This window comes from Nyctereutes procyonoides, unplaced genomic scaffold (assembly GCF_905146905.1).
Source record: "Nyctereutes procyonoides isolate TBG_1078 unplaced genomic scaffold, NYPRO_anot_genome, whole genome shotgun sequence".
Taxonomy (NCBI): Eukaryota; Metazoa; Chordata; class Mammalia; order Carnivora; family Canidae; genus Nyctereutes; species Nyctereutes procyonoides.
The window spans coordinates 14,430,056-14,442,878 of NW_026575126.1; the positions used below are offsets into that span (position 1 = coordinate 14,430,056).

Genomic DNA, 12,823 nt, shown 5'->3' on the forward strand with positions numbered 1-12,823 from the left:
GTAGGTGTGACGTCAGGAGTTTTCCAGCACAGAAACCATTCCAATAATCTGGGAAGTTTGGCATGGCTGGGAATCCCTTTGGAGTTGGAATTTACAGTAAAGCAAAATGGACACTGCTAGGTAAATATACAACTTTTAGCAGATCTGTGCAGACTTTTTATCTAAAGCACAGTGAACCTGGCTTTCATTTTACTAGGCCTTTTTTCACACTTGAGATTTCAAAGTAAGTCTCAAGGAATTTTTCTTTCCAATATGAGAATTCAACCAACTTAAGTGGAAACACAACAAAAAAAAACAGATGCTGCTTTGTAGAAATCCATGGTCATGGAATGCATGGTTCCCTGTAGTAAGATTTACTTTAAAATTTAGAAAAGAAAATCCTTTTCTGGCAAAGTGTATCATGGAAAACCCTGACAAATATATCATGACTGTTTTTAAAATTTGATGGCCTTTCTTTGATCATGCTACTGCTCAGTAGTGAAAAAAATTAAATCTTAGCTGTTTCTTCCCTTGGAATATGGTATGATCTCAAGTTTTATATCATTTCTAATATTTTCAACTGTGAGGAAGTGGCCAGGCATCAAACTGAAGGTTGTGAGTAACTGCTTTGAAGAGCCAGGTTTGGTGAGGATATAAATGTGGTCATTTTGTTACAAGTAGTTTCATCGATGTCTTGTAAGATACTCAGTGATAATCTACCAGCCTGAGAAAATGGATGACAAAAGTAAAACTGTTTTTAATATTATGAATTTAAATGGAACAGCCATATGGGGTGAGGGTAGGTAAGTAAGTGGTGGATGTATCGAGAAAGGGGAGACAGATGAGCTATACGGATCTAGCTGGGCTGATCGGTATTGGCATCTATGTACGAATGGGCAGGCACTCAAGTTTTCTGGTAGTTCTGGGCAAGAGCCTGGGCCTACATTTATCATCATCAATAACAACATGAAGAAACATGCCAATGGGTCTGAAACCGAGATGACACGAGTTTGTCCAGGAGAATATTTGGATAACATCTGATGCTTTTTACACTTTGTCAGATTTCTTTATCATTAGTCGCAAACACCCCACTGGAAAATTGTTACAAAATTATTGGCAACTATACCAAGCCCAAGCTGGTAGAGATGTTGTGGTATCGGTCTAGTAAAGAAAATATCACCACTCAGCTATCTTAAATATCTTTTATCATCCCAAATATCTTAAACCAATATTCTTAGTTTTATTCAAAGGTACTTTTGTTATCTTACCTCTACTACCCTATCATTAAAAGTCCTTTGAAAAATTGTGATAGCCTACATACATAAGTCTACTGCTGTAGAAATCTCAAAAATGCAATGTCAGTATTGATAATCATCTAAAGAAGTCAGTTTCATAGAACAGCTTTTGAGTATTTATTGCTCAGATGCATTCAAAAAATTCTTAAACATAATGTGGTAATGGCTCTAATACATCTGTAAACAGAATACCACTAAAAAATTTTATTGGCATGAAATACTATAATTATGGATGTGTAAAATTTTTAAATCTTAAAGCCTCTTAACATAATCATGTATATCTATGTACAAAACATACATAAATTTCACTTTATTTAAAACATATGAAAGAGGAAATTTCAAATCACACTAAACATAATAAATATAGAACTTGCTTTGTTAAAAATCTACAGTATACATTCAAGTAAAGGCTAAACTTTCAATGCCAACTATATATGAGACAAAATTAAACATTTACAATAATCAGTTTCCTAAAAGTGCTATTTTTAATACCTATAAGAGGAAACTCATTCTAGTGCTTCTGTTTCCATCCAAACATATACATTCCTTTATTCACAGAACCAGATGCTTCTGTTACTAAAAATACATATCCAAAGCTTTTATATCCTTTTTAATAGATTTAACATTTTAGCTCTTTGGGGGAGGAAAAGTCCAAACAAACAACTCAGACCATCTTAAATTATTAGAGATGATTGGCTTTATGACACACCCTGTTTCAACTTAGATGTGAAATCTGATGAACGTGTTAATGAAAACAATTCCAGTCCACACGTCTAAGGTAAGTCATCTTTTTCTACATGGGAGTTTGTGTAGGTCAAGGAGCATCCACTGTAGCACCCTTCCTGTGATCCAGGTCTTGATGCCGTGCTCCATTTCTGATTTGTACCTTCTCTGCCGACCTGATTTGGTTTAGTTTCTTCAGGAGTTATATTCAGTACATTGATGGAACTGCAGGGAAGAGAAAGATCGATCTTCATCATCATCATCTCCTCCTTTTATACTTAAGTTCTGCCTCAATATCTATATTTGAATTGTTCCCTTGCTCTATGCTAAGTAAAATTTTTTGAGGACACACTGATTAGGAACAAAGTAAGTATTTCAAAATGGCCTAATTTATCACTTTTATCATATCTATCCACCTAGTTATCTGTTTACCCATCTACTTATTTATCCACCTAGTTATCTGTTTACCCATCTACTTATTTATCTCTTTGGGCTATTCTGAAGCTCTCTGCCCAACCGAAGCCTGTCAAATACAGAACATGAAGGCTTGGAAAGCTTGTGTCTCCCCATGTTCCCATCTTCCTGCCACTATTTTATAATGTCTTTACTGTTTTCTTCTTTGCACTTCCATTTGTTCACGCATGCTTTCCTCTACGCAGCCATTCACCCACACAGCTATTTAATGAGCGCCTGCAAAAGCATTAAAGAGTCCAGGTTCTGAGCCAGAGATGGTTTAGGCTCATCCCAGCTGGACCTGCTCAGCTCACTATGTCACTGTACTTCAGCCTCCTCAGTTGTAAAACGGAAATAATAGTATCTCTCTCATAAGGTTGGGTGGAACTGAGTTAACACACATTAAGCAGTTACACCAATGCTCAATTAATTGTAAGTGTGAGGGAGCAACAATCTTAGTGTCTGAACCCAGACACAGCTGCTATTCTTTAATGACACAATCTGGGAGGTATGCTCCGCCACCAGCCTCAAAACAAAAAAATATGGGGCGCCTGGGTGGCTCAGTTGGTTAAGCACCTGCCTTTGGCTCAGATCATGATCTCAGGGTCCTGGGATCGAGTCCTATGTCGAGCTCCCTGCTCAATGAGGAGTCTGCTTCTCCTTTTCCCTCCGCACGCCACCCCCTCATGCATGCTTGCTCTCTCTCTCTCAAATAAATATAATCTTAAAAAAGCTGGTTAAATGATTACTTTCAAATCTAAGTAAACAAATGATACATTTTTATCTACTAAATATCTTAGTTTTTTTTTTTCTCACAAATGTACATTCCCCCCCCAAATGTGCATTTTCTGTGACTCTGGTTTACTAACTCAACCTCAAAGTGGCAATCTTAAAAAAAAAATCAAGTGGCTTTAATTCTGAAAATTGAAACCTGAAACAATTAAAAATTTTTACTTATGCTTATTTGCCAATACTTAAAAAAGGAATCTGCTTATTAATTCAGCCCTCAGAAACCCTGCCATCTCAGACGAGATGAGGTCAATGATCAACTAAATTCTCTCTGTAATATTGTACCAAATTACTTTGGATTCCAGGCACAGCCTTTGTGTAAAATTCCATTCTACAGTGAAGGTACAGTGAAGGTACAGTGAAGGTGTCGCTGTAGAAATTAGCTACATGGGCAGCCCAGGTGGCTCAGCGGTTTAGCCCAGGGTGTGGTCCTGGGGTCGAGTCCCATGTCAGGTTCCCTGCATGGCGCGTGCTTCTCCCTCTGCCTGTGTCTCTGCCTCTCTCTGTGTCTCTCATGAATAAATAAATAAAAATCTTAAAAAAAAAAAGAAATTAGCTACAAATATGCCCATTTGTTCTGCTATAATCTTATTACAAACCCAGATTCAAGGTGCTTCAGGAGCAAGGAGTCCAAATTTACCAAATAACTTAAAATTCTGAGAACTATGTCAAGCTCCACACAGCTCTTCTCTCCTGGTAACTAGTAACACAACTCTTTTCTATGTTTCATCTTCAGAGGCCAGTGATCAGGAGCATGAATAGCTCAATGGAGTTTCTTTATGCTCCAAAATTCTGTTTCTATACCACTGATGTTTGGTGTAGCCCTCAGAATACGTGAAGGAGAAAAGCACTTTTAATACCATTTTTGTTAGCATATGTTTTTATTTTTATAGTCTGCTACTGAAGGCTAATAATGGACCAAGTACTGTTTTAAGTGCTTTATATGTATCATCACTGAAACCTCAAAACATCCTGTGATATAGGTACTAAGGGCTGGACATATCTTTATTAAGCACAAAGTAATGTCCAAAAGGAATATTATGTCAAATATTTCATAATGAAAAATAATTAGATTAAAAAGAATTGTAGGGACATAAAAATCAAGGCAACTGCTATGTTCTCTCTCAAATACAGAATGCACTATTTGAAAATGGTGACTAGAATTGGGTTAAATAGATCGTTCTGATTGATCAAATTTGGGAGTTTAATAACGTTCTATATAAGAAAATACTCTGAGCTCACAGTATCTTTTCACTGTAAATTAAAACTTTCACTTCCCATACTCAACCCATTAATCCATCTGTTGGCTCTAACTGCAAAATATATTCCAAGTCCAGTCATGTCTCCCTTCATGTCACGACCCCTGTCTAAACTACGATCATCTCATCTCAACTTCACCGAAGCCTAACCGCATCTCCTGGCTTAGGACACTGGCTCCAATAGTCTGTTTTCCATAAAACAGAACAGTCATCTTTTCGAAACAGATTTTTTTTTGTTTTTTTGTTTTTGTTTTAGTTTTTGTTTTTTTCCGAAACAGATTTGTTTTCTCTCTTGCTTACATGTCTCCAAGGTGTTTCCTGGGTGTCCTTAGAACAATACCTGGCCTACAAATACAGACTAAAATACTTTACAAGCAACACATCAAGTGCACATGTGCGGGGGCAGCAGAGTGGGGTTATGGATGAACATACAACACAGTCATGAGTCAATAACTGCTGAAGCTGGATTATGGGTACAAAGGGCATCACGACCTTATTCTCTCTACATTTACATCTTTTTGAAGTTTTTAATCCTCATCTTCTCACCCAGGGCCTTAGAGGATGTGACCCCTGCCCACCTTCCAGCATCACCTCTCACCTCCTGGTCCTGGCTTGCTACCACCACTGGCCTCCCACAAACACACCAGTGTCCCACCTTGGGGGTCCCTACGCCTGCCTACAGCACTCTTCCTCAAGCTCTTTTTTTGCTCCTCAATGTTTAGTGTCCTAATCCTTTTACAAATCAATAATATATACAGTGTCTTGTCTTTTATCAGCTTCATATTTTTGTCTTGAAATTCATTTATTTAACAACTCTTGGTCCAAGGGCCAGTGGGCTTCTTCAACACTTAGGTCCACACAAGCCTCTCACTCCCAGAGGCTGAGTGTGCCAGAACCCCGATCCTGCTCCCTGGGGCTCCTGCCAAATTCTCAGGCCCCCAGGCCAGGGGCTCCTACTTTGGTTAAGAAGAAAGATCACCATCACACTTTTCCACACTTTGCCCTTTCCTATTCCTCTGTCACTAGGAATGTTCTCTGTACCTAGTTAATTCATCTTGGAATAGGCTCTGAGGTAAAATACTGGTATTATACCTTAGAAAATGATTTAACAACTTGAGACAGAGGAAAATACCAAAATGTATCAGTTCATAGAAATATATGGGTTTCCTGGGGTGCGAGCAACTCTTTTTTGACCCTGTCAGCCCTGGGCACAGATCTTTACCATCGTGATGAGGATGTATTTCTCAGTTCTTTGCCCTTCAACACCAGTTAAATGGGCACGCAAAAGAAAATTTAAAATATGTACAAAGATTGTGAAGGTAATATCCTTCTATTTAACAAAATTAAAGAATTCAAAATACTGAATGATTCCTGTAAATTAGACTATTTTAAATTGTATTTTGGATGTGACATGAAAGGAATAACACTCTATGATTCAGCTCCCAGAAGATAGGTACCAGATCTACTTGGTTCGCTACTATATTCCCAGCACCTAACATGGATCCTTATATAATGGACACCCAACAAATGTTTGTAGAATGAATGATCAATCCACTAAATTCCTCTCTAAAGCCACTGCTATTGCTAACACTGCAGACATGGCAACGTGCCCTTAGCAGGGTAACTTTAGCAGTGGTACAGACACGTGCAAAGATGACACAGAGACCAATACCTATGCTCAGATGCGCAGGACCGTGTCTGGCAAAAGTCCGAAGTAGAAGGAGAAGCAGGAAGAGACTTAGTAAGTTTAGAGGTGCAAACTGGAGTCCCGTTAGACACACTGTGAGGCTTCTTTTGCCGTGGCCTCGAGTGCACTGAGAGACTGTCCCGATCAGAACCTGTGGAAAGGAAAAAGAAAAAAGGCAGCCCATGTGGTGAGGTAGCAAAGCGGAGGATATTAACTATGGTGATCATCTGCAGAGGAGTGAGGTCTGAGGCAGAACAAGTTAATGGGGGGGTCCACTCCAGCCTGTCACTCTAGTTTAGTTCGTCTTGCCCTCTCTTGTGCACAATCCATAAACATCTAAGGACCAGTTTTAAAAATGTTTGGTGATCTCCAAAGTTTTATATTAACAATTTACAATATTTTATTAACATGCGTTTTCAGATGAAAGGGTTAATGAGGTACTCACTTCCTGAGAAGGCACTGAAAAGTTTCATATTTTCTGAGTTCTGGTGGTCAAAGGTAGTCATATTTAAAAACTGCTGCTTTAACCAACTGGCTCTTTCTTCTTCAAACGCCTTTCTCTATCATAACAAGCAAACCAAAGACATATTGATCAGTATCTCAACATTCACATTGTTGGCATTTCCCACAATTCCTGTAGCTGTTGGTGTTTGCTTTCTGGCTATCATATAGATTTTGTAAGTCAAATAAATTAACCTAGAAAACTAAGAAAACTTTCACTTAAAAATATATTTAAAAAAGTAAAAATTCACCCATTTCACCTAATAAACCAACTAATCACTATTTTCATCCCTGTTTTGAGTAAACTCAAATGGACAATGTAAAAAAAACCAGCATATTAGCGTAACTCCTGAACATACAGATTATAAATATAGAATTACAAACAACAGAAAAATACCCACTGCAAATTGCAATAACTTGAGAAAAAGGAGCTGTGACTTCACCAGGCATCGTTCTCAGCCTCTAACCACCTACCAGAGCAAGCAGCCATCACCACTAAACCACAAGGGGGCACATGTCAGACCTTCTCCTTGCCAACAGCTGAGGATCCTAAATTCTCCCTCACTCCTCAGGTCTCTCACGCTTCCTTCCATCCTTCACTGGCCCCACTGGGCCCAGTGACCAGAGGCAGATGGATTCTCCTGCAGAGAGCTGGGAATGGTACACAAAGTAGCCAGAGTATCTCTTAGAACAGGAGGGAGACAGGGACCCAGAACCAGGCAGGAAAAAAAGCTGGTGCAAACTGTTTTTGTTTTCTAAGAAAGTCAGCTATTGATAAGATAGATTTTCACAGCTGTGGAGGACATCTATGTTAGCTACTTAAATAAAATATAGTCTTTCACTCCTAGAAACTAATACAAAATCCCGCATTACCAGACATTTGAAGAAAACTAAGAACATGAAAGAAAAATGGCCAAGACAAAGAGACCTGACCACAGGTAACAGTTCAAGAAACCTTTTTTTTATTTTTAAAGATTTATTTATTTATTTACTCATGATAGACAGAGAGAGAGAGAGAGAGAGAGGCAGAGACACAGGCAGAGGGAGAAGCAGGCTCCATGCCGGGAGCCCGACGTGGGACTCGATCCCGGGACTCCAGGATCGCACCCTGGGCCAAAGGCAGGTGCCAAACTGGTGAGCCACCCAGGGATCCCCCCATGAGACCTTTAAAAAGAATTCTAACACAGATTTATGAATATCTGTAAAATAATATAGTGCTATACAAAGTAAAGCAAAAACAGAGGACAGGAGAGAACTTAAAAGATAAATCTAAAATAAAAACTCAGTGGATGAAGTGAAGAGTTAAAATTGGCCCTGCTGAATACCAGGGTGGAGATGCACAAGAAAAAGGTGAGAGAATATCCCTGAATTCAGAACATAAAGTCCATCTATAGATACAGTTAGAAGGCCAATCACTTGTCTAATAAAAGCGTTCCAGAATGCAGAAGTCAAAGAAGGAAAAAATATAGAATAAAGAAAATATCCCTAAGTCGAAGAAATTCAGTGTCTTGAGGCTGAAAGGAGCTACACCTAGATATACCCCGGTAAAATTTCAGAATTTTAAGAATACAAAAAAAAAAAAAAAAAAAAGGACAGAAGGAAAAAAACACAACACAGGATATCCACAAAGTACTCTATGTACATTACATAATAATCAGGCTTCTCATCAGCAAAATCAAACAGTAGATGAAATGGAATAACTCAAAGTTTTGAAGGAAAATGTTGGAAACTAAATTCTACATCCAGCCAAATCAATCACATGGATATATTTTTGGATATTCTAGAATTCAGAATATTTTTCACTCACACAATAGTTATGAAAAGAATTACTCAAGAAGGTAATATAGTAAATTGAAAAAGGAACCCAGGAAAGAAGATAACATGAGATATAAGCTGAATGTGATCCAGGAAATCATAAAAGCTCCAAAGAAAGTCAGAGGAGGTGCTCACTACACGGGGATATATGAAGGGTTCTCTTCCAGGAGGCAGAGTCTTATAATGTAGAATATTTTCTATGCGGCCAAACCTATTGCTAAGTTAGAGAATGAATAACATTTACAGAATCACGACGTTATCAGTGCTCTTTCAATTATGAAGTCTCAACTCTGGACAAAGGACTTACACCTGGATTACACATTCTAGGATCACACTTGAGGATGAAAAAGCAAAGCACAGACAGAAACTGGGAAGTTGGGATCCCTGGGTGGCGCAGCGGTTTGGCGCCTGCCTTTGGCCCAGGGCGTGATCCTGGAGACCCGGGATCGAATCCCACATCGGGCTCCCGGTGCATGGAGCCTGCTTCTCCCTCTGCCTGTGTCTCTGCCTCTCTCTCTCTCTCTCTGTGACTATCATAAATAAATAAAAATTAAAAAAAAAAAAGAAACTGGGAAGTTAGAGGGGCAAGAGAAGTGAGACAAGGGGATATACGAGAAGGTCTTCATCTTTCATGGCAGGGATAAACATGCTGTCCCAAGGTGGATAGGAAATGGAAGCACTGAATATACTGTTTAAAGTAAAAAAAAAAAAAAAAAAAAAAAAAAAGGGACGCCTGGGTGGCTTAGCGGGTTGAGTGTCTTCTTTTGGCTTAGGACATGATCCCAGATTCCTGGAATCGAGTCCCAAATCAGGCTCCTTGCATGGAGCCTGCTTCTCCTCCCTCTGCCTGTGTCTCTGCCCCTCTCTCTGTGTCTCTCATGAATAAATAAAATCTTTAAAAAAATAAGTAAAAAAGAAAAAGTCAGCCAGAGGAAACCATCTATAAAAAGTTACTTTAAAAAGGATTATGAGGGATCCCTGGGTGGCGCAGCGGTTTGGCGCCTGCCTTTGGCCCAGGGCGCGAACCTGGAGACCCGGGATCGAATCCCACGTCGGGCTACCGGTGCATGGAGCCTGCTTCTCCCTCTGCCTATGTCTCTGCCTCTCTCTCTCTCTGTAACTATCATAAATAAATAAAAAATTAAAAAAGGATTATGAATAAGTCATATGTACAGATGAGGGATAGTGTAGAGGGGAGGAATGAAAGGACACTGAATTCCATCTCTTTCACAGCAGGGGGATCAACAGAAACGCTGAAGTACATCAAAGTTAAAATGGTACTTCCCAGAAGAATCACAAACTTAGTGATTACCTCTGAGGAATGACACTGGTGAGAATGGGTGATATTTTCTCACCTTGTGGCTTTTTGTAAGAGTTTTTATTTTTTAAACCACATTCACACATTACTTCTATGAGTTTTGAAAGGGAAATACGTAGGTTAAGACACAGGTAAGCGAAAAAGCGAGCCATCCAAGGTGTCTGCACATATCCCTGGGTAAGGGCAGGGAGGGGGAGCTTCTGTACCATACCCTCCCCTCCCCCTTTCTGAACCACAAACATGCTCTGCTTGCACCATCTTCTGATGCTGCACCTACTGACAGCGGGCGGGGGATGACAGATGTCCAGAGAGGTCTCCTGCAGGAAGCGAAGCCTTACCAGGAGAGAAAGCCAATCCAAAAGGGACAATCATGGATGCTTACAATTTTTTTAAGAAATAAGTTTCAATTCCCAAATCCGGTAGAGGCAAAACATCCTCCTCCTAAAGTAGTCCAGGTGCTTACAATCCCTTCCAGCTGGTGTTATTATAAGCTCCCCGATACAATGCTCGAGGAAACAAACCGAAGAGCGATGACACAATGAGAGGCAGAGCTGGAGGCCTTCTGCTGGCCTCCGCAGGACTTTCAAAAGCCCCGCCAGGAAAGCCCAACAGTTTAAAATACCTCCAATCCTAGGCGAATAGCTGCTTCTGTAAAGCTTCGTCTTTCCTTCTCGAAATTCTTTTTTTGCTCTTTAAACAGGGACCATTCTTCCTTGAGACGCTCCTTCTCCTCCAGCAAGTAACAGTCTCGCAGCAGGGACGTGGTGTCATCATCGCATGCCGTGGCGAGCTGCTGCTATTAAATTTTAAAACATAGTATAAGTTCCAGGGGGTCCCCGCAACACTCCCAGTTAAAAGTAAAGCAAGGGGAGCTGAGACTTCAGGGGAAGGGCAGAAATCGTGGAAGAGCAGGAAGTCAAGTGAGGCTTCTCACTGTCCAGCCGGGGGAGCCCCACCTGTTAGTAAGCAAACAGCCGAGTGCTGGGTAGACCCTCTGAGCCACAGGAATACAAATCCAGCACGGGACTCAGTAAGATCCTGGCCATTCCCATGGGGAAACAGTTTTAAGAGGCAACTCACATTTACCTGTAAAAGCTGCTGCTGAGTTTTAATCATTTCTTTACACTGCTGAATTTCTAACTCGAGTTTTTCAGTTTCTTGTTCGTGGTCTTGTCGTGAGATTACGTCTTCATCAGTAAAACCTTCCAGGTGTACCTTTGAAACTAACGTAAAGCCAAGTAATTTGACATAGGTTTCTCACCACTTGGTTTACGGTGCTTTTTGAATTATATTTAAAAATCAAGGCTCTCAGAATTTTTCATTCTGGAATCTCATAGGTTTTCTAAAAGGTACTTATTTCCTCTGTCCTTTAAATATCTCATAAGCTGTAATAATACAACTAAATTTATAGTATTTTAGCACTATGAAAATTTTAAAAAGCAAAGCAACTTATTATGAGGGATTCACAATAACTACAAATCTGTACTATTTTTGGACTAAAATGATATCCCTTTACTAACAGTTCTACTATGAACATTTATAATCCATATTTATCCAAGTCTATGTCCTAAGAATGGACAACCTATATTGAGAGAAGAGAAAAATAATTAACAAATCTATAAACTACTTTTGACACTTCTTCAAAGATCAATGCAGTGCTACAAATCATGCTCGCTGGTACTAAATTTGACAAATAGGAAGTCCAAACATACTTGCTGCTTACTAATAGATGGTGATTGAAATCAATAAAATCTCATGTAAATTAATTGTGGTACAAAATTTTGCTGATTACTCTTTACTACTGAAGACAATTGACAGTGATTTTGTGACTTTTGACATTTAGAATAAATTTTCTTTCAAAAGACTTATTTACTGAGCAGAAATCTTTATTTTCTTGACTTAAGAGCATGCAAACTTTAACAAATACCAAAAATTAAGAATCTATTCATCAATGTAGATCTCTACTATCTACAGTAACAGAGAATGGTGTCTAAACACCATTAACACTAATACACGTTAAATGAAAAGAGCAGTGTAGAAAAATATGTAATATTCAATTTTTGTGTGTGTATATATATGTACATACATAATAAATATATATATATATAAATTTTAAGTTTGAGAAAGACAGAGAGTGTGCATGCATGAGCAGGGGGATGGGTTGAGGGAGAGGAAGAGAGAGCAGCTCAAGCAAACTCCATGCTGAGCGCAGAGCCTCACACGGTGCTTGATCCTGACCCTGAGATCATGACCTGAGCCAAAACTAAGAGTCAGATGCTTAACTGACTGAGCCACCCAGGCATGCCAGGTTTTTATATATTTTAAAATAAATATTTTGTGGGTACCTAGGTGGCTCAGTCAGATAAGCATCTGCCTTTGGCTCAGGTCATGATCTCAGGGTCCTGGGATCGAGCCTGTGTTGGACTCCCTGCTCTGAGGGGAGTCTGCTTCTCCCTCTCCCTGCTGTTCCCCTTGCTTGTGCTGTCAAATGAATAAATCTTAAAAAAAAAAGAATCTTGTAAATGCCTACAGAAAAATCTAGGAAGACAAGCACCAAACTGTTAAGTGTCATGGATAGGAAACAGAAACCTGAATATTCTACTTCATATACTTCCTAATTGATACTTTATATTTAACATCTATTATTTTGAAAATAAGTTAAAAATAAATTAGCAACCTAGGAGCATACAAATATCTTGGAATAGTAAGTGACAAGTTCATAGTTATACCTATCACAATTAACAAATCTTAATTTCCTAGATTCGTTAAGAGACTTGCTTCACTTTATTCAAATACATACTGTACTCAGAAGAGATGGAGATACGTAGTGTCCTCTTTTCAGAGAGAGATTCACTCTGAGGACAAAGTATTTCTCGATGAGGTTCAAACCTCACCTCTAAAAGTAGACAGAAGCTTGATTATCAAACCACCCACCCAACTGAGCTCAAGTGCTTCAGGGTCTGAGCCCCTAACACAGCGTTCCAAGTGACTGACACTAAGAGCA

The 12,823-nt window shown here is 39.2% G+C and overlaps 1 protein-coding gene across 5 annotated transcripts in view; it reads right to left on the bottom strand.

Moving 5' to 3' along the window:
- Positions 1 to 1,463: 1,463 nt before the first annotated feature.
- SSX2IP (SSX family member 2 interacting protein) overlaps positions 1,464 to 12,823 on the bottom strand; it is a 40,386-nt gene continuing 29,026 nt past the window's right edge. For 4 of the 5 annotated variants that reach the window (XM_055340718.1, XM_055340715.1, XM_055340717.1 and 1 more), the window contains exons 10-14: positions 10,906 to 11,042; positions 10,442 to 10,615; positions 6,631 to 6,745; positions 6,171 to 6,336; positions 1,464 to 2,222 (exon numbers count right to left, since the gene is read on the bottom strand). In XM_055340718.1, the coding sequence (XP_055196693.1) occupies positions 2,048 to 2,222; positions 6,171 to 6,336; positions 6,631 to 6,745; positions 10,442 to 10,615; positions 10,906 to 11,042 (767 nt within the window). In that variant the 3' untranslated portion in view covers positions 1,464 to 2,047. The remainder of the gene's footprint in view (positions 2,223 to 6,170; positions 6,337 to 6,630; positions 6,746 to 10,441; positions 10,616 to 10,905; positions 11,043 to 12,823) is intronic. The other variant, XM_055340716.1, reaches the window with a different exon arrangement.